General features: G+C 38.4%; 1 protein-coding gene across 2 annotated transcripts in view; it reads right to left on the bottom strand.

Moving 5' to 3' along the window:
* The window catches only part of LOC103480661 (glucosidase 2 subunit beta-like), a 149699-nt gene that overhangs the window by 20229 nt on the left and 106048 nt on the right, over positions 1-23422 (bottom strand). For both annotated transcript variants that reach the window (XM_008435689.1, XM_008435690.2), the window contains one exon: positions 496-567. In XM_008435689.1, the coding sequence (XP_008433911.1) occupies positions 496-567 (72 nt within the window). The remainder of the gene's footprint in view (positions 1-495; positions 568-23422) is intronic.

Below are 23422 nucleotides of genomic sequence, written 5' to 3'. Positions count from 1 at the left end.
TCAATCACTAGCATGTTGTGATGAAACTGAAACCCTTAGAGGCATGAAAAAAGAAAAAAACACAACCCCGGCAGTATATGGAGCCAGACCCATTTTTCCTGGATCAAGAGGTATTAAAACTATAAAACACATCTGTTAGAGGCTGATTAAAGGTCACAAGAATCAAACAGCGCCTGAATGAGGTGGGGAAAAAGAAATCAAACAAATATTGATCTAAGGCTAGCTTCCACATAAGTAAAGCGATGGGATTTGTTTCAAGTTCATTCATGAAAAGGAAACTTATCATTTTATTTACCTAAGAGGGAACATGCTCTGCAGCAGATTCTAAATGTCAGAGCAGAACGCATGCACAGTCACTTTGGAAAGAATGTTTTTAAATCAAGTTCCTCCATAATAGATTTATTATTTCCCCCACTTTGGCTGACACATTCTGGCAGGTCATCGATTGAGATATTTCACTCTGGAAACCAAATAGACAGAGATCGAGGTACTTACCCTAATGAGACCTCTGTTCCTGCTGTGCTCTTTTGTGAGACCGTATTGAATGGGCACAGGGTATACATGTACCTGCAGAGGAAATAGAAAGGAAATGTGCCTACTAAATTAGATGGTACAGATGGTTGTACTTTTATGTCAGACAACTTTTCTTTTCACTCAGAATTCGCTCGGCTGATTTCCTCTATTTTGAGACTTTGATGAAAATAAAATTTGCTGGCATTTGATTTTACTGGCAGATTGTAGCCCACCACAGATGTTCAGCACGAGTAGAAATGCCAGCTAATATGCATCATAATACAAGAACACAGTTTTCTCTCTGCTGGACTTGGATGCACATCTGATTATCATCAGAAATGCTTGGTATAAATATTAAAGCCCTCCTATCAAGGAATATGTTTCAGTATTAATAATGCATTAAACGCACATGCGGCACGCAGTAGTGTCAAACCCAAACAGAATCATCATCAAACTCCAATCTCTGCTATCTTTTGCTCGGTTTGAAAGTCTCCAGCAAATTCTTGTCTAGTCTTTCCTGCAAAAAAAAACAAAAAAACATTACAGGTTTTTGTCAATCCCATAACACATACTAATCAAGTACTGGTGCTAGACTTATGCTGGTTGCAAGTGAAGAATCAAAAATCTCCTGGATGAACGATGTCCCGATATGTATGTATGTAATGTCCATTTCTTTAACATCCTGCAAATGATGACTAAATCGCTGGCATTGGTTGGGTAATCTTTGACTGAACAGTGCGGGTACATTCTGTGCTTCTCTTGGCTGACGTCTCTGGAGTTATCTCAAACTCCTCCAAATGAGCAACTCAGTCAGAGAGAAACCTCTGGAAGTTCACACAAAACTTTCAGGAACTTTAAGAAGTGCCTTGCTAAATATTGTGCTGCTACGTACACATAGCATCCTCCATGCTCCATTGTTCACAATATACAAAAGCACACACACGCACACGCGCACACACATACACACACACACACACACATACACATCCAAACCCTGACTCCTAAAGTTGACACAAGTGAGCGTAGTGTTAAAAATTTAACTTCTATTCACCTAAATATCTGACACCAGTTATTATGAGTCAGCCAGCTGCTACAGCTTTGACAACTGAGGCAGAATTAAGACACTAAACTTCAGTTCATTATCTATCAGCAGACAACAGAAAAAAACTGTGGAGAGGTTCAGTCCCACAAATACATTAACTAAAATGAATAAAGATACGCTCTGTAGCCAGCTGCCATTATGTGCACAGACAACACTGATGTTACTAATCTTATAATAAGATTTTTTTTTAATGTTTTTTATGTTTCGTGTGTGTGGGTGTACTATGGGCTTGTCCTGGATTAACAGTAGCTAACAGAGCAGATGCTACCACTTCATCTAGTTTGCTGGATGAAGTGGTAGCGGGTCAAATGATGATAAGAGTCCTGGGTCCTGTCTTATCTCCAGCTCACCTTGTGAGGTGTTCTTTTGGATTTAAGTCGGAGGACTATGAAGGTCATGGGAGAAAATAGAGTTTATGTTTATTTTTTTCTGTTCAGGGACCATTTTATGATGCCATGCAGGCTTACACAGCTCCCAGGGTATTTAAAGAGGAAAATGGCCCACAGCGTCACAGATCCTCTACCATGCTAGAAAGCATGAGGTAATTTCCCAAATGTCCATCCTTTGTTTATACTTGGATTCACAATCTTTCAATGATAGTGAAAGAGAAACGTCACCATCAATCAACCAAAGCTCACAGTTCCCAGTAGATATTAGAAAACTCCATGCTTACATTTGTGTTGGCAGGAGAAATAAGGGCCTCCCCTTGAATTAAGGTTATTAAGCTAGAGGTTGGATCTTTTTTTTTGCAGTTTGAGAATATACTCAACCTTTGTTGAGAGCGTCTTTGTTGAGAGCGTCAACAAAAGTGGCTTAGGAGAGGCCTAGTCCAAGTCCAGAATTTAATCCAATTAAGATGCAGTAGTGTGACCTTGAACAGGTCGTTCATGCTCGACAATCTAAACTTGTTTTTAAATATTGAGCAGTATTTACTTCGCTTCTGTTAATCTAACACGAATAAATGAAGAACTACCGAAGCTGGATGAAATATGAGTCTTATTTTAACATTTGACAGCAAATACATTTCATACATCCACACACCTTGTCTTTATACGTTTTCTTAGCAAACAGTATTGTGAAGTGTTAAAAAAAAAAGTCTTGGTATCATTATATAGTACATATTTTTCTACTTACTGCTACTAAAATTTAATATTGTCAGGTTTTCTGATGCTGTGGAAAACCAACACTGATAAGAGCTGTAAAACATCAGACAAAAAAAAAATGTGTAAAGATTTTTTTCTTTTCTCTATGGCTAACCAGAGAGACAAAAAAAAAGAGTGGCATGGAGCTACCAATTATCCCACCACCCACAGCTCTTCCACTTGGGCAAAGACAAATCTAGAGGAGTTAACATTTTGCTGAAGCCATCACTAATGTACTTGGTGGTGGGGAGTTAAAGCACGATCGCTCAATCCAGAAGCAAACTGATCAAAGACCTTGACGGAGACGCTGACAGGGTAAAAGGCAGCTGGGCTTTTTTAAAAAAAAATTTTTATTGACACTTGAACCATCATACAGACTTCCATGAAAGAACTACAGGATGCCAGAGGGACAGAGAAAGAGAGAGAATGAGGGAGGAAGGTAAAGAGCATAAATATGTACGGGTTTGGAAGTGTGCAAGGGATCAGCGGGATTACCTTACCTACAGCTCATGTTATGATCCATGTGTATATATTGTTCTTTGGCTTCATTATTTTTGTGATATTCCCCTGCTTGTCCTGCTGTTTTACCAACTGCTCAAATTCTGTAGGTTTTCTCATTATTTACATTGAAAGATTCACACAATGATCCTGCCAAGCTCTGGTCTGCTCTTTTGTTCCTACTTTAAAACCATCAGACACAACACAGATGGATTAACGCAACTGCGACTCAAACATTACTGAAATGATCCAGTAATTACTTTAGTTAACCTCATGCGAATGTTCTTTCTGCACTGATGAAGAGTCACTCACCTCAGCATGGAGGACGCTTAAAACTGAAATTAAAACTTATAACTTGACTTGTTTTCTCATTACCATATTTTTCGGACTAAAAGCCACTACTTTTTTCCCCATGCTTTGAACTATGCGGCTTTTCTGTGGATTTTTCTTCAACCACCAGGGGGCGCTTTAGCAGGAAGTGAATCATTGGAAGTCAAAATTGGAAATCAAAGAAGAAAGTGCTAATTTTCATTTAGAACAAGCACATGCTAGCAGCATTCACGACAGAAATGTTTTCAAACTCATACCCCCTCATCATAAAAACCACACGAAGAAGTTCACATGATGCCGCTTTTAAGTTGAAGACTATCGATCTAGCAGTACAGGAAATAGAGCCCTCTGCTGCGTCCCTATGGAAAACCGAGAGCGACGGAGATACCAACGACTTATAGCCCGGTGCGGCTTATGTACGTTTCCAGTTTGCTTCATAAAATGTGTAGGTGCGGCTTATAGTATGGTGTGCTCTATAGTCCGGAAAATACGGTAGTTTGGTTAATAACAGATCGGAAATGCTGTCCCGGTAGTTTCAATAACTCCCAGCATCCTATTTTCACTTGATATTTGCTTTATTGTTCTGCACCTATGTCACTTGATTCATTACGTTTTTAAAGCAGATGGTTCAGCAACAAGAAACATCCTCATTTGAGCCCTAAAACATGGTGCCTGGTGATCGTGGAGAGACAAAGAGGGGGCAATGCAGTGAAACAAGCTTATTAATAGCTCCCAGAAGGGAGTACCCCAATATATCTGAAACTCCTTTTCACCCTTTCTGTCACGCTCACTCCTACCCTTAAGGCAAGAGATCCATTTCTGTCTGCTTCTAATGACAAGCCTTCAATGCACAAAAAAGGAGGGTTTTAGTGAGGGGATGCAACGAAATCTGACCTAGGATCCTCAAATGCCTGACTCCATGAAGGGAGGGGAACTAATAAAAACAAAAGTTTTGCGAGGAAGAAACGGGAAAAAAAAAAAGAGTCCGAAAATATAAGAAATGTCACCGTGAACATGTAGACCGCGGTGCACGTTGAGTAGCTGTCCGCTGGCGAGATGGACCCTTCTGCCATCTATGTTAGATAAAAGGGACATAGCAGAAAGGTCAACATGCACATTTACACAAACTGTCCCCAGCTATCCTTAGCAGAAAGCAAAGCACGGCACAAAGGGGGTAAATATCAGCAAAGATGGACGGGTGTGTGACAAAAGGCTTTGAGGAGAATAGACTGACAGCAGTGGGGGGAAAAATAATAAATAAGAGTGAGGAGCAGCAAGGAGAACAAAGACAGAGGGAAGGGGCGAGACTGAAGGATAAAAAGAAATAAAAGTGCGCAAAAGGGAGTGGGAGGGAATCCGAGTGTGCTGCCGGTGATGCTGCGCGTATGAATCACCAACTGCACAGACTGAAAATATGACAGATGATTGCATGCAACAAGAGGGACACTGGGTGGAGGATACAAAGGATATTAAAGACAGAAAGGCGCGGGGATGAAACGCAGTGGGTCACTTATTAAATCTTTGGTAATAATCAGGAGCGTCAGATCAGAAACGACAACGGTGATCTTGCCATTCAAGTGCTGAACTCCACGTCGCGTCTCCTTCCATCCCCCGATGTTTGATTTGTCGCTGTTTGACAATGCGGCCCTGACACTTGCCATAATAGGTTGCAGCCACTGTGTCAATCTCTGGTAGGTGTGTTTGGGCTGACAGTACACAGCCAGAGAATAAATATCTTAGATGCGACCTCCAAGACCCTCGGGCGGTATTTCATACCTCAGTGAGTTGGACAGCCAGCTGACGTCCCCTACAGAACTGCTGAGATCCAAGATTCTCCTGAAGTAAAACTGGTTTTCTGTCTCCGTTCTTACAAGTTTAGTTAAACAGAGAAAACACATAAAAAGACAAAAGATAATCTAAGACTTTATATTTATATAAACTTGTTAAAGTCTTAAAGACCACAACATCTTGCGAGTATAAATTTAAGTTTAAATCAAGAGCGCAAATCAGACATCATACAAAAAAAAAACTAAACATTTTTGCTTTTACTTCACTGCACTTAAAATCAGCAAAGATCCCAGTATTACAATACATAGTGTAGTGAAAAAAATACCCAAATATCTCCTGTTTCAAATTGCTCTGTTTTTGCTTTTATTCCCCAAATGTATCAAAACATTAAAAAAAAATGTGTCACACAATGACAATCTGAGTTGAAGCAGTAAACACACACACGTCGATGTGAAAACACACTTGGAAAATGGATCTTCTGTTAAATTTTACTACTACCTCTACTTCCACACTTTGCTGCTTAGTGCTTAGTTATTGCATTGATGCCCCCTTTGTGGTTTTATTGCTTCATAAAATATTGTCTTATTACTCCAATTGTGTCATTACATAACATTCTGTTTAGCAACCTTCATGCAAGAAATAAAAGACAAAAACTGTCACATTAAATCCAAATCTATACAATAAAATGTTCGTAGCTATTCAACAGAAGCTAAGAATGTCAAACTGAAAGTGAGTCGCTGCTTCTGAGGGGTCACCGTCACTTAAAGAAAAGCTTGAAACAGACGCTCCAATTTTTCATTGGGTAACTCCAGGAACAACAACATCAGAGGCGTTCTGAAGCGGACATTTAGTCAAATCAGTTTTCATCACCGTAAAGCAATCCACGTATTGCACGTTGAGCTTGAACAAACATTATGTACTATATTAGCAAAAGTATTAGATCACTTGGATTTATACACACAAACTTTAATGACAGTCCATATTTTAATTTAATATGGTGTTTACCCAGCCTTTGAATCTATAGCGGCTTCAATTAATCTAAGAAACCTTTTTATGGGAGTATTTAACCATACTTCAATACGGTCAGACTCAGACATTGGCTGAGAAGGCCTGGTTTGCAGTCTCTGGTCTAATTTATCCCCAACACTGAGGTCAGTCCAGGCCAGTCAAGTTATTTCACATCCACCATGCTCACCTATATAGTCCATGTTTTGTGCACAAGTGCATTTTCATGTTGGAACAGGAACGTGGCAACCCCCGCCCCCCCAAACCGTTCCCATGGAATAAGGCGAATAAAATTCTTCAAAACACATTTACTGATCCATTAAGAGTTCCCCCTCCCTGGACTTCAGGACCTGAGCCCAACTCCTAAAAAAACTAAACAAAAATAAAACAGCTCCACATCATGATCCCCCTCTGCACAAAATGTTACGTTTGACTCAGTGCAGTCGGGCAAGTGCAGATCGTCTGACAACTGCCAAACCATGACTTGTTCGTCGGATTTACTGCTTCAGAGGCCGGATTCTTCACTCAGGAAAACACGTCATCACTTTTATAATGTCAAGTGGTGACATGTTCTCGGGAGATGACTAATAATTAAGTAGCAAGGAAATTTTATGACTAGACCTATTGCACAGGTGGCATCCTATCACAGTAGCGGGTAGGAGATTCGCTGACATACTCTACATCCATGGCTGATTGACTTTACATAACCGTGGATACGGTTAATGATTTGAAGATGAAGAAACAAATAAATGTTTAGATATATCTAAATACATGCTATGAGCTCCTTTTCCCTCAACAAAATATGTGGATGGGGGGCTTCTTTGTAATACAGACCATGTTCAAGCAGTTTATAAAGTCAGGACAAAGAAAAATAATAAAAGCAACGACATGCAAAAAGCCGGCAGGATACGAATATTACGATTATGTGATAAACATGCTAATTGACCACAAACACACACTGAACATTTTTAATAAGACTTTATCTCACCAAAAGATTACAAGTGAAAGATAACCGGTTAAATTTGTGGTTGTGAAATTAATATCAAATGTGATTTTCTTTTCTCTTCGAGCTCGGAGCGAGTTCTTGTTAAACGAGTTCCTGCTTAATACTATTAGACAAGATGACTTAAGGGCTCATCAACAAATGCAAATGGACAGATTTCATATTTTTCAAAACGTTGCACCCCATCACTTTAATCAGGGATGTCAAACTAATTTTCGTTTTGAGCCAAATCCTGATCATGAATGCTCTTTAAGAGCCAGTTGTGTCAGAATGTGTTGATAAAACTTTTTCACAAAGTGCTAAAATATCAATGAATCCTTCCAGGATTTTATGATTTTTCTGGTATTAATTTGGAAATATTTGCGCTTATTTATGATGGTAAATGTGACTTTTTATGACTTGCTGCATAGATCGTGGACTATAATCTGACATCAATTAAGGTTGAGGCAGCTGCCTAGTAGAAGTTAGAATGTTTTTGACAATTTTTGAGAAAAATCTGCAATAAACCCCCACTTATGTATTAGCACTAAAAAGTGCGAGGATTTGTTGATTTTGTGTGAATTTCCACAATAATTTTCAAGAAACTGGAGGGACTGATTGATATAATTTGGCAGTAAACAGATAAAAACTGCATTGATTTGATTGAAAACATAATATTTAAGCACACTTAGTGTTTAGTCTAGAATCTAGAGGGCCACATAAAACTAAAATGTTGTTCACATATTGTTTCAAGGAGCAAATAATTTGTAATCCAATCAAATTAAGTGCTTTAGCAGTCAAAACTAGAATTAAAAGTTCCTAACATATCAGTACTTTTCTCTTTAACCGGAAAGAGTTGTTCCACTGAAATAATTTTAACAACCCATTAAAAAATATGTAAAAAGGAATGATGACGCAGAAGTTTACAGTCACTAAAAGTCTTGAACCTCACAGTTTTGACACAATCTTGTTCCTAAATTTTACCAGGGCTACAAAAGGAAAAAAAAAACAACTTTCTGTATGTAGTCTTTCTCCATTCTAGAGAAAGAAGAAAAAAAGGAGAAAAACGGCAATTAAGCACTTCTGCAAGTAGACTGCTATGTGGCAGCGTAGGTGGAGTTCACTCTAGGTGATGCTGAAAACATCAACAATGGCTACAGGTAGCTGCTCAGTCACGTACCACAGGTCAAAGGTGATGTGGCAGCAGAAAATGATGCAATTAATTGTTTATCAGCGAAAAATTTGGTGAAATGAACACTTCATTTAGCTAGCTGGAACAACCTTCAATTATACTTAAAGTAAACTACAAAGTGACGGAGATGTTGAGTTTTTAAGAGTTTTCTCAACATAAAAAGGGAAATCTCCACGCTAGTATCACTTGGTGGCTCATGCCAACCTCAAGGAACTACCAACAGCATGAAATCTGCTCCCGGCTTTAAAGTTAAAATGACAATGAAAAGCTGATTTTGCCTTCCACTCAGGCAACCATTAAAAGCCCGAATCCAATGTCTTTGCTTAGGCTGAATTTGGACAGCATGCATGGCTAAAAGGGTCCAATTTGAAGTTTGCTATTCCAGTCTAAAGATGAACAATGACTGTCCAGCTTAAACAAAAAAACAAAAACAAAGATGTAAAAGCTGCTTATGAACATTCTATATATTAGATTGGTCGTACTGCCTCTGTTTCATCTAGTCCAAGACAAAACTGAGAATAATTTCAACAGCGTGTGTAAAAAATCTCGAGGTATGAAAAGACCATTGACCACTCAGGTGAGGTTTTGTTGGTTCTTGTTTGTTTCAGTGGGTTGAATATTCTGTTCCCACTGATCATTTTCAACTAAGATGAAGCAGTAAATCTAAAGTACTGCGTTTTGGCTCAGCTCCTTCCTCACCACGGCAGACTAAAACGCGTTGGCACAGATGGAAACCTGAGAGACTCGTCTCTTAAGCCATAAGGTTCCCCAACCAGGAAAAAAGTGAACTACAACTCATTAGGGAGTCAGTCTCTGCCTCAAGTGTATCGTGTCGTTTTGGTCAGGAAACAAGCAGTTGTAAATCTTCTTCAAGTCAGGAAGCCTGTTGACTGTTTAAATAGGTGCTTAGACACTAGAAGACTTTAATACCATTGAGCTTCCACTGTTGTTTACCTGCCTGCTCCTGCTTAACGTTTTTAAGTTTTTAATATAACATAACGTGCGTAGAAAAAGGCCAGTGTTAGAGCTGCATGTTCACATCTGCTGTTTATCATATAAAACTATAAGCTGCGTATGTTTTCCATATACGCAGCTCCAGAAGAAATTAAGAGACCATTGAAAACTTTGTAGTTATTCCAACAAATATTGATTCCTGAACTCTTCCCGAGTTAAAGCAATTAGTATTGTTGTTTCTAAATGAGTACGAACTTGTTTTCTTTGCATTATTTGATAGCTGAAAGCCCTACATCTTTTTCGTTATTTTGACTTTCTCATCGTTTGCAAATAAACACTAAATTTATGCTTACTAAATAGTAAATGTTCATTTAACTCAAACATACATCTATAAAAAGCAAAATCAGAGAAACGGATCATTTCAAGTGGTCTCTTAATTTATTCCAGAGCTCTTTCTGTATATTTGGAGATTCTTGTATTTATTTTTCTGTAAATCAGATTTTAACCTACAGAATGACGTAGATTTAGAGTTCTTATTAATACACAATTTATTAATAAACACAGGAACAAATAAAACAAACTGCGAAGGACTTTTTCTTTTTACTCTGCCAATGAAACCTACAAAGAAGAAGAGCTTAATAAGAAGGTGTGGAGCAAGTTATCTCAAAATAATCATTTCACTTTTGCTCCTCAAAGGTGTAAAAATGGTTCTTAATGCTAAAATGTGTTGGGAAATCTAGCTCAACATAACTTGAGGTGATAATTAGAATTCCCACATTAAAAGTGATAATAAGAGCTGAGCCAATGATCAGATGTCTCGGCAGAGCAACTGAGAAACCTCCATTGTCACGACACAACAGCTCTTTCAAATTCAACTTTTCGTTTTGAATAAGGACGAAGAGGCAGGCTATAGTCTTTCTTTTACCCACCCCCCGGTATTACGATATAAACGTATAAAAATAAAAACAGATGGAGATTTTCCAAAACGTCGAACTACGGATTAAATAAATTATCACAGGCTTGACCAAAACTGAAGTCATCTTCTGCTTTTCACAACTATTACCTTCTTATTTTATACTATCATTTGGAAGAATTCACAATAATTTTGCTAGACGTTATGTTAGCTTATAGTTAGCTATATTTTGCTGTTAAAATAAAAACAATGTAAGGTTTTCTTTTTTAGTCATTGATAAAAAATGTCTTTTTACCACAGAATTTTCTCCAAACATAACACAAATAGTTTCCTAAACAACAACATCAACAAAACATCTTTTTTAACTGGTCAACTTAATTTTGACTGGAATCACCACAGATTGCTGGGTAGGGCTACGATTTGGGAAGTGTCCAAGCTGCTGCTTTCAGACAGATTTTTACAGGATTTCCTTCTAACTTTAGAAATGTTTTGATAACTCTCCCCTTTAAGGACTCGTCTTTAATCTGGGGACTCACTAAGCAGCTAGTGGGCACCAATGCCTAAGTTTGGTTTTCCACATGTAACATCATCAGTCGTCTGCAACCTTCAGCGGAGTTGGAGGTGTCTGTTTGGCTTCTTTCCTGGACCCCTGTTAAATATGTCAAAAGTTGTAAAAAAATATATATATAAAAAAATAAATAAATAAAAATAAAAAATGCCACACATACTCTTTAAACGTTATGCAATATGAGTAAAGTTTAAAGCACACCACTCATTGCATGCTTCTTCCTAATGTGGTGTCAAACTGCCAATTTACATATTTTCGTACAAACTGGTTTTACCAAATAATAGCATGCAGAAGGAAAATTTTCTTTTTTTCTTTTTTCTTTAACTGGTTTAGGTCAAAGTTGAAGACTGTCGTTGAAAAATCTTCAACTCAAAGCTCCATATCTGCTGCTACTGCATCTCACCAGTCTGTAAATGCCTGTTGATTGATCGCGTGTGTAAAGCCTCTGATTCAGTTAACGAGATTCAGTCTGTACAGTCTGTGCTGTTCTTAATGTTACTGCAACTGCTTTGTTTTTACCCATCACTGTTACTGCTGAACAAATAGTTTGGACTTTTTGGGAAAGGTTCTGATTTTAGGATGAATGTAACACCTGCAACATTCAACACTTGAATGTTGAAGCTTTTCTGTATATTACGGAGTATTGTCAGTGCTAAAACTTCTTTCTGATGTTTTTGTCCCCTAGAACAGTTTTGATTTCAGTAATGACACATAAAACTGATCGGGATGTTTGGGGAATTGCCCAAGAGTTCATAGCGCACATTAACCAATAAGAAACAATTGGCAGAATAAAAACAGTTTCAAGACATCTTTAAATCCCTTAACAGACTCACAGGATGCTGCACAGCACACAAAACTAAATGCTTAAACACAGTAAACTTAATTTAAAATGCGGCATGTCAAATTTTCTAATCATATGCAACAAACGTAGCATAGCTCTGTGATTTTAGCCATGTTCAAAATTGGCAGCTTTTGAAAATATGTTTTACCATAATTTTTAACAGATTTTTACCTCAGTCTTGAAACTTGAAATTCTTTGTTGTTAGAATCAATATTAGTTGTCCAGATGTCAAAATATGCATAGAAGCTTTACAAAGGCAGTTGCAGGATGTTTTCATTTTTCACTTGATTGTATTTGCTGCCTTAGAGAAGAAGAACAGGTGGTTTATTTTCATTTCCTGTCTCTGTGACATCTGTTTTAAAAAAAAAAAGAGCCATCTCCAACATTTTACATTTGATTTGTTTCTTTTCTTGTTTCACTCTACCTCGGAGTGACTTAAACTCCGAGGTCAGTATCAAACCTTCAACATTACAGTTGCGCTGCCACATCCCAAATACATGTACTTTTAAACTCACTGAATGTGTAAAACAAAAGGCAATTATTTGATTTTGCGCAGAGGGTTGGACGTAATGCCCCGACGACAACTCGTCTTGTATTCGAGAAGAACCGTGTTTTCTACGACTCCATTTTCATCTTCTGACATTTTAAACATGAGCCGTTTTCAACTGGAGCACTTAGTCTTGTTTTCAGTTTTTTTCTGTGTTGAACGTCTCACTAACACATCTACCTTTCTCTGAGGCTGAGGGGTTCAGCTGTGTCTTCTCTCCTCTAAATATCACCATCAATTATCTGTGTTTTGGTGAGCTAGATCAGTGAGAGAAGTCCATTAAGATAATTTGCTGCATTTTTCTCCCAAACTATTGTCGCTGTGGCCAAATTTCATGTTAACTGGGTCAAATGCACTAAGGCTAAAGGCTCGGGGGAACAAGGTTTGTGGATCAGAACCATTACAGCCAATTAACTTTTTGTTGCTTTCAACATTTGAGCGTTGATTCAGGCGTGGACACGTTTCACAGAATGACTGAACAGTTTTCACATTTTTCAGTCCGGGCATTATTTACAGCGACAATAACATCTAATTCGAATGCTAATTGTGTTTTTATTGTATCTAAACAAACACGCTCATTTGCAAGTTTGCAATCAAAGATTGTGTAATTAAAATGGCTTTTTTGTTTGTTCTGCACAAAAAAAGAATCGCAGTAAGCACAACAGCTTTCAAAATGAATTCAAACTCAAGATTTTTTTTTTTAAATGCAAATAAGCATTTATGTCTGAGCTTGACATAAGTATGAAGTACAGGACTGATGGTAAAGGACAAATGTCATCATATGTTGAAGATGGAGAGATTTTATTTCCAAGAAACCACTATTCAGTGTCTCGTTTTAAAGCATCACCTGAAAAAAATTAAAATAAAATTAAGATGACAATAGCACTTTCACTGGAGTTCCTACAGTTGCTGAATTGGATCACATTAGACTTGATTAGATAAAATAAACTCGGCTGATCTCTCTGGGAGGTCTAGGTTGCCACAGCAGGAGCCACGAATGAGAAGCAGCGTGAAAATAAATATGAGATAAACATCGTTTTGTAGACGGATGATCATTTTCATACACCGAGGCATTTTGTTCTCCTTCTCCTCTGGGGAAAAAAAGACAACAAAGACGTTTTGCCTTGATTAATTTTTACCTGAAGCTCAATTCTTAAATTCTTTTTATGATTTTACTGTCAAGTTTCTCGAATAACGCTGAAGTTCAAATGCACTTTATTCAGTTAATGTTCATGTTAATGTTACTGGCAGTAACTAACTTTTGGAAAAATTAGCACATGTTGTAATAGCGAGTCTTTACAGAAATCTGCTAAAGATTAGACATACAGCAATTTTCAATAAGTTCCATTATTATAGAAAGGTTTGGTTATTTCAGTAACTAAATGCTTTCAGTAAAGCATTATTATTTAGAGATATATATACATGTAAGTATGACGATGTTCTGCTTACAGATAATGAAAACATTCCTTTGCATGATTTTTACCATCTGAAACAAAATGTAAGGTGATTGTAATGGAATGATTAACTAACAGGTTGCAGCTGTTAGGGGAGAGCAGCAGGCAGGCTGAGGAAGAGACATAAATCTATCTAAAAAAACACTAAATAAATAAGAGATCAAAACAACTAAGAATGGACTGAACTAAAGTAACAAACAAAACTGATTTAATCGAAACAAAAATAACAAAGGGAAACCCAGAAAGAAAACAGAAAACAAGTCAAGAGCTTGACACTTTTTGAATGTTAATTTAACTTAAATAATCTTTTTAGTGAATTTTTTTATCTTATTTAGTCACCAGCAAAACTACTTGTTTTGTCCCCCAAAAGAAACAGGTGGGATGTTGAAAGGATTAAAGTATTAAATGACTAAATAGCATACAACAAATGAAAAAATAAGACATAGTTGTCTTTTGTTCCTTTTCCCTGGTTTCTGTTAGCGACTTTATGCTCAGTAATTTCTAATTAAAGTATTTAATTCCAGCCCATCAGGCCTGATGAAGACATTTCCTCAAGACAAATCCCAACATACCGCCACTGACCTTGCGGTGAGATACCAGCAAAACAAAAAAACATAAAAACTGATGCAGACTATCTGTAGCCCAGATGTGCTTTGATGGCCACGGGATAAAACCTGACGCTGACCATTTGCTAGGTTTGTGGTCAAAGTCACAAACCACTGATTCATTCTCATGGCTTCTCTGTTACGTTTTGTCGGTTTTTAGTGGAGAAAGATATCTTACAAAAGGCATGTGGTGTGAAACAGAAAGCATTTCAGCAACCTGTCTCCTGGGCAAAGGCATTCATCACTGTGATGCGACATTGAAACTGTGCTACAGCTCTGGCTGAGTCATACTTTACCTTCGCTGTGTTACTATTTTGGAGTTCAATCAGCACAACTGACTTGTTCAAATATACCATTTACGCAACAGCTTTAAATAGACTCCCATAAAACTCAAACTTAACTTTTATAGGTTTTTAAGTCAGAAAGTTGCATAGTACATCTGGTACTTTGTGTGTATGTGAAGTCCATCAGAAAATGTGTTAGAAAATGCCTTCTCCTCTTCCGCTTCTCATCCAAGAGTATTTTTAAGTTCAGAACTGACTATTTGTTGGATTGAATAAATAAATTTAAAAAAAAAAAAAGGCATTTAAATGTATTCTTCCCCTAAACCTAAGTGATGCGTAGGAGAACTATACACAGCTCCTTCTCATTCTGGTCACCAGTTGCTGCTGTGAGACGACATCTCATTCATCCCATACATATCAACTCATCCACACCCTGAAACCCGAAGCTGTCGTTTGGCGAAGACAGCACTTGCTCCTTAGGTAAAGTTTCTGGATCATAGGATGAGAAACCAGGCAAGTTCTTTCAGCTCCATTTCAAATGATCTAGATTAACGAAGATCATTTTAAGATCTGATGCTTAGGCTTCCTTGTCCTAGTTTTGATCACAGCCCCAGCTTTGGAATATCAATCGTTCAGACATCAATATTATACAATAACTGTTTAGATGAAGATAACTGGAAGGTGTCACAAGTCTATGAGCCCAATTAGCTCATAAACCGAGGAAAATCTTAGAAATTATAAGAACTTGAGTGCATAGGAAGAGTCAAAGTTCGGCAACTCCACCAGTGATAACAGTAAGGATTTTGTCGAGCACAAGTTAACCGACTCACAGTCCTGCAGGGTTACAGCTAAAGTTTTCACTCCATTAGAAGCCCGCCCCCGCAGAGGACTGGGTTGAATCTCATGTGGGTTTGGCTGGCTGCAGGAAGTGAACGGCGTCCTGACAGACAAAAGCTGGACTGAATCACAATTGCGAGAGGGAGGCGGTGATTCAGCAGGAAAATATGCTGTCTGTGCTCCTCAGCAGGGTTTCTGGGAAACATTAAGAGGACCGCTGTTTCCAAACCCGATTACCGCCTCTTCTTTCGGCTTTGTTTTTGTTCCCAGAACAAAGGGAAACATCATTACTCAATATCTCCAAAACATCCCTCTAAGTTACCCGCTAACTTAATTTTCTTATTTCTTTTCAAGAGAAAGCAGCGCAGTTCATTTGCATGCCTTTTGTGATGTAAAACAAAACTGTCTGAATGATGTAGTTAAAGCAAAAAAAGTACAACTATAATCTCCAACAGCATGTGAAATTTTTAAAGCAAACTTTCCGTCATGTCTGCTTTTGAAAACTGATTAAGTGCGACCAAATAGAAAAAGGTATAGATGACACCAGGAGGTCCTCCTCTGGAGGAAACAACCTGCATTATTATTGGCTGCATCAGAGTCAATTATTTAAACAACATTCTAATTATGGTTAAGCAAAACACCTGTTTGTCCCCTTAATGGGTGTCAAAGAACTGGCCGCATTTGTAAATAGAAACTCAACTTCATTTTCCCTGTCAGGTTAAACAAAGGTTAAATGGGATGAAAAATAAAACAACTTTAATTTGTGTACATAAATTTATCAGTAACAGTTTACAGACCTTGCTCTACACCCCTTGGTATTGTGTTTCATCTCTCTATTAGCACAAACATTTTTAAATATTCCGTCCTTGACGAACAGTACTTGCAGTGCCTTCGGTAAGATACTAGAGTGGTGAAGAAAATGCTTTGTTGGGCCTGTTATCTGTGGTCGAAATAAAACTAAACAAAATGAAGGAAAGCAAGAGGTGCAGGAGGGTTCTGAGACGGTGTAGTATGCCTGGTGCTTGCGTTAACGCCTGGGAACACACAAAGCCTTGGGAAAAAAAGTGTTACATACAAAAACTGTTAAAATGGAGATGTTCATAACACGACACGCACCTGGATAACAGAGACTGTGCTGTCATGTGATGTTTGAGAAGTCGATGGCGATAGCCAGAAACAAAAACATCCCTTTACTTAAACATATAGTCTTCACACATGTAAGTAAAGGTGAATTATAGACTAAAGGAAATTAATTAGCTGATGACAGTGTGAAAACCGCAATTGCCTAACGGTAAGAAGGGTCCTGGTTTCTTTCTACGTCGGTGGCCTGCTGCATCGGCCCAGTACAGAGCATTGGGAGCGTTTCCGTATCAAGAAACACACATGAAATTCTGACCAATCACACAGGAGTTTCGCACGGAAATGGTGGTAAAAAGTTATCCAGGAGGTCGTGACAACAAGGAGTGGACGACAAGAGGGTGAAAACAAAATGATAGGATTTTCATCACGCCACTGTGACAACGAGAACCGATTCAGGCACTTTAGCCCCCCGACAGGGACCAAAACAGGAAAACTCCGTAACGAGTTTGCATTTTGAGAGGACTGTGAAAAGTTTCTCACCAAAACCATTTTATTCACAAACACAGTCAACATTTGCAGTTCGACCAGGAATTTACACAATATTACGTTTCGGCAAATTGCAGTTCCAAGAGAGAATCTATATTCAGGCAAAATCTGACTTCACAAGTCAGAAAAAAAACAAAAGGCATCCATATTAAACATTATTATCTATGAGAAAAACACAGTGGAGTTAACGTATCTCAATGAAATGCACATCACAAGACTCGTCTTCAGATGAAGAAACGCGTCTTTAACCATCAGTTTATTTTATGGTGGAAGGAAGTGTGAACTGCATTCCCAGTTGTTTATTAATCATGAGAAGGATATCATATCCATGATACGAAAGGAAGTAGAAAGAAACTTCTGTTGCTTCCGATTTCAGTGATCCCTGTTGACAAAATGGCAGCACAGATGCTATTCTTAACATAAGCAGTAAGTTATTTTGCATAAGGAAACTAAAAACATACGTAAACATGAAAAGAGGTTGTTGGACGTTGCCTCAATGGTCCATTTTTACTCAGTTTCACTGTTTTCATCAGGGAACATAAATAAATACAAGATGTGAATGAAGCAAGATTGAAAGTGAGTATTGGGCTTGTAATACGACAAAGCAGATTTACTTCAAAAGCAACTAAGGCACGTCAAATTCAGGTCATTCATGCATCTTAAACGTAAAGGTTTCATACAACCGAAGTATWWAKAATCAGCATGTATATATTTTTTCCTAACTGATCTCCAACCTGTTCTGTATTCTCATGTTGATAATTAGTGAACAGGTTACCACTAATAGTTGCTAGTTTTTATTTAATGTTAGATTTATTCGGAGATCTGAGAACCATGGCTTTAGATGTGAAGGAACTTTGAGCTCCTGTCCAATCGCCTGGGCCGCCTCGATGCAAGTCACCTCACTCCTATTAACAGCGCCGGGAACCACATTCATAATTTATGCTAATCATAATAACTCCTATTTATTACCCTTAAAAGAAGTACAGTATGTCACAAATTTGATTCCCATGCCTTTAAATGTAAACTAAGCCTCGAAAGCTTAAAACATAAATTTATTGTTTGGCTCGCTTAACATTCATTTCTTTCAGTTAATTGATGTTAAACAACTGAAAGCTATTTATAGAGCCTTACAGTCCAGTCACAGCTGCTTTTCAGCATTTGCGGTTTGCTGCTGCAGAATCTTCTCAGTAGATCTACAGCACACGGCTTCGTATTTCCAGGTTTCTCCGAGCGAACACATTAAGGACTCATGCGCCTATTTGAGAGCAGTCCCTCCCGGCTGTGTCTGGAAGAACCCGGTGCTCTTAAGGCCATGTGATGTTCTGCAGACAGTTGGAAGTGTCACTTGTGCTCCGTTATCCTTCTCTCGTCTCTGTCGAAGCTGAGTCGCACTGGCAGGCGTGACTCACAGAAGTGCTGTACTTTCTTATGACATGAGAGCAGAGGCTGAGTCAATCTGACCTGACAGTCTTGCATAAATCACAGCCCTTTCGATTTAAGTTGCTTTGAGGAGTGTCAACAGATCCACAGGAGGAATATTAGACTCCACTGTAGGTGGGGGAACTCTGAGTCCTCATTATGGGGTGGACTCCCTTCACGCTGAGCCAGGCTGTGTCGCCTGAATTGTCCCTTTCATTTCCAATTCCCTGGCAGAAACTTGAGGTTTTTAAGTCCCAACTCGTGATAAAGGATCATCAACCCTCCGAAGAGCATTCTGGATAAAATGAAATTATTTTTTGTGTGATTTTACTTTTTTCTGAGGAGGTGAAATTTAAACCCCTAATCGGGCTTATAGTATAAAACTAAAGGCAAACAAAGTCTGGAGAGAGGTTGCTTAGAAGTACATAATAAAGGATATTGAATAATTCGAGCATTTCTTCATTTTGTTTATGGTCTTTTGAGAAACTGATATGAAAGCAATGTGGAAAATGCCACTACGCTTCAGATCCCGCCTTTATCATCTCATTTGAAAATGCTCAACAACAAACGGCTGTTTCTTTCTCTCCTTTCTCACTCTTTTTTTTAAAAAAAGTAAGAATATTTTAAACCATAACAACTAAAATGTCCAAGACCCAGCTGGAAGAAGTCACATGGAACAAGACAAAGGAACTGCTCATAAACCACTTGAAGTTTTTCACCTTATTTCACAACACAAACTCAAACTTCAGTGTACTTCACTGGGATTTCATGTGATATATTAAAAAATAGCGCATAGTTATGGAGCGGAGGGATAACAAAAGTGATGTTCACAAATTTCTTACAAAAGAATTAAAGTATACTCAATCCATCAGTCGGTAAGAGAACATTTAAGGTACATATGCAAACCTACAAAGACACAGTCATTCACATAAACTGAAAGGCCAGGGACTTTCAATCTCGATTTTATTTATGCACCACTTTATAGCAACAATGGCTGCACCAAAGTGCTTGACAGCAAGCAATATACATGGCAAAGAGAAGATAACAGACTATTGAAAGTCTATAAAATACATAAAAACATAAGTTCAAGAACAAAATTGGCTTATTCATATTAACTAGGGCTAAAAGCCAGTGACTGAAAGTGGGTCTTGAAGAGTTTCTTGAAATAAATGGTGCTCTGAACAGATCTACTGTGGACAGGCAGGTTGTTCCAGAAGCTAAAATAAATACACAAACACCTTTGCATTTTAATATGGATCCGGGAACTGCAAGGAGCATTTGGTTATTTCCTTTTAGGGTTCTCGATGGAGTGTGGATTTGTTTAAGGTGCTGGAAATAGGACCATGAAACACCAACAGCAAAAGTTTCAAATCAATCCTTTACTGGGCAGGAGGCCAATAGAGACCATTAATGAGAGGATTGATCAGAGAAGCAGCCTGGAGGCCCATGGTAACACTGGAGGAGCTGCAGAGATCCACAGTATAAGTGTCAGAATCTGCTGATGGGACAAGTAACAGTAGGATACCCATCAAATTTAGCCTTTATGAAAGAGTAAAAAAAAAAAAAGTATTCTGTCTCGATAAGCGCCGTTTACCATAAGATGTTATAGAAGTCAAGTTTTGATCTCCTCTGATTCGAGACCAAAACGTAACTTTCTTGCTTTTGTACAAAATGCTGCCTGTGAAACAAACCTGGCAAAGGATCTGAAAAACTCAAGACTTCTAGAGAGGTTCATCTATCAACAATCCTAAACATTCAGCCACAGCTGCAGTGGAATCGTTTTGATCAAATGTTGGAATAACCTAGTCAAAGTTCAGATTTACATCCAACTGAGAATGTGCGGCAAAGCTTTGACCATTGCCGTCAACAGAGGCTCACTGAGCTTGAACTGCTTCTCAATAAAAAAATCGCAATGTATACATTTCTTTCCATGTCACAGCTATATGGTACTTTAGTACAGTGGTTCCCAAACTTTTTCTCCTGGGCCCCCCCAGTGGTTTCCAAACTATTTCTGGCCCCCCCCTATGGCTTACAAATAGTTGTCTGGTTGAACGATGTGTGTGAGCGAAGGGGGTGAGGGGTGGATTCTTATAGACTCCCTGTTATACTCAGCCCCGGCTCCAAACGAAGAAAGGGTGGGGGGAATCAACTTTGGGGGAATCAACTTTTTTGGGGGCAAAATGAATCGTAGCTGAACATAGACAACAACACCAGCAGCCTACAAGCTACTTGTTAACAAGCTTAAGGTGTTGTATTGATATTAGCTAGCTAGTCATCCTTTAGCTAACTTTACCTGCATCCAACAGCTTTACTCAACTCAGTAAGTTAGTTTGGGGGAAAAACTGTGAAAAGTTATTTGCGTTTTGCTGGTTTGCTGCCATGATTCTAACACACACCTGCGCAGCTCTGCACAGCAGCAGCAGGTCTCCTTCACTGCTGCACAGGTGTAAACCCAGCGTCGTARYGCTCATGTTGCGTTTAAAGGCGGCTCAGAAAAACAGGTTACGACATGTTAACAACGGATTAAACAGTTTTAAATGCTGATAAAAGTGACAGAGGACACAGATATGGGAAGTGCGGAAGTTCCTACTGTATCAAATTGACATAGGAATAACAGAGAGTTGGCCATTCTAAGGTAAAAACCCAGCGCATGCAACTTTCATGTTTTGTTCTGTTGGTTTTTTTTCATCCAGACGGCTTCCCCCCTGCAATGGCACGGCGCCCCCCACAGTTTGGAAACCTCTGCTTTAGTACATAAAGAAAACATTGATGGTTGTGGTTGAATAATGACAAACATGTGAAAACATTCATTGCAAGGCAAAAGCAAGTATCCTCAAACAGAACAGGACAATAATCACATTTGACATGGTTTAACACCAAAAATGATCAAAGAAACTTGAACCTGGAACTTTGTTCTATTTTTCTACTCTGCTGCTCTCTGGTACAGGAGGAAGAGCTACAGAAAGCTTTGGGTTTGAGTGTCTGTCAATGTCATTTCTTCTTAAGATCACAGTTCAAGGCAAACAGCAAGGACACAGGGGAGACATGAGGAGAACCGGTACATTGCTGAGAGTGTGCTGGTAGGTCAAGAAACCTTCCATAAACTTGATATTGGTGTTTATTGTGCTTCTTCTATAAAGGCAGGAAGAAAAAAAAACCCCCACAGGGCATCTGATGCCAGCAGGCCAGTAGAAAGGAGAAGTGGGAAGAGGAAAGCGGCATGTTTCTCTAAATCGCATGACCAAAAGGTCCAACTAAGGCAACACTGACTGAACATTAAACTGCCTTATTAATGTTCCAAAATATTTCATGGCATGACTCAATGTTTAGTTTTTTTTTTTTTTTACCCAGGAACCTCAACAAAAACAGGTCAGCTGACTTGTAAGATTCTCCAGGTTTGGACCATGATCTGAAAACAGTTTGTATTGACAAGTTCATCTAAATTTGTGTTTGCTTTTCAGTCTGTTACTTTTATATATTTTGAAGCTGGAGTTTTACAAGCTTCAGTCTGGAGGATTCCGATGTTCTTCAATGTCTGTTCATTATATGCATTTGCTAACAAAGCTTAGTATAGGGAGTCTCCACATTGATCCACATTTTCAAAAGTAGAATTCCAAAGATTTTCCAATATTAGATACCAGGAAGAGTAAAAAGACATTTTCCAGATATATTTTAAAGTATAAATTCATACCGGTAAGTTTGGAGCTAAAAATAATTTATAGTAGATTTTTCTACAGTGGTAAGATCTGTAGATAGCCTGACGATCTTCTTCCTGTTCGATTCTTATCTCACTTCAGCTCCGTCTGGGTTTTTTCTCATTGAAGTGGATTCCTCTGGTAGAATTTCAGTCGGGCCAATCGGCGAACAGAAGGAGAAGTTGTGAACGGTGACGCCGATTTTCTGCTCTGTTAGCATTTAAGTCTGCCGGTAGTCTTAGCAATGACAGTGGTGGATGTGAGCAAAGCTTTCTGGTAAGCTTCATAGCATCAGACTGGCTTTATAAACATCACAGCCAAATGTTAGAGATTTTCTGACATTTAAAACTTCGATAGAGTTTATTCCTCCAGGACGCCATCGTTTCTCAATATCTGATGGTCCAGACTGTCTGTACGAATCAAGCAGCGTAGAAAAAGGGGCTGGCTTTTACCAGGTTAGCTTAATGATGGAACCCAAAAGAAACAGAGGCTGAGTGGATGGATGTTCCATATAACCATTGTTTGCTTCACACTACCTAAGAAGCAAACATTTTCGATTCTGGGTACAGCCAATCAGTGTCAAGGGAAATAAATGTCGCTTCTGGACCAGGTGCTTTGTAAACGCCAGCTAATAGCGTATCAAGTAGCATTGTGCTTAAGTATTTCAGCTTCCCAAAATGCAATTATTTCACATGTATTTTAGCTAAAGATTATGTCTTACAATATTAAAGCAGAGCTTGAAGAGTTGTTTTATTTATCAATAAATAGATCTACGCTGACTTAAAACGAAAGAAAAAGTAATCCCTCTTGTACATTTCAAGTACAGTATGATTCCCAATTTTAATAAATGGGTGTTAATCCCACCACTCTTTTTTTTCCCAGTAGAAAACACACGGTTAGACGTATATTTACTTACTGTTATGTTTTTACAGCTAAATTGGCAGAAACAGCCATTTCAAAACAGCCACACTCTTGAACCTACCACATTTTTATTACCGTCTTTATTAAAAAACATTCAGACAAACCCGTTTAATGCTCACATGTAAGAACTGCGCCCGTGCTTTTCAGATTCTACCCTATAAAACGACAAACTGAGCAAACGAATCACTTTGGCGTATCGGCGCACG

Source organism: Poecilia reticulata, linkage group LG18 (assembly GCF_000633615.1).
Source record: "Poecilia reticulata strain Guanapo linkage group LG18, Guppy_female_1.0+MT, whole genome shotgun sequence".
Lineage (NCBI taxonomy): Eukaryota > Metazoa > Chordata > Actinopteri > Cyprinodontiformes > Poeciliidae > Poecilia > Poecilia reticulata.
This window is presented reverse-complemented; position numbering and strand designations above follow the sequence as displayed.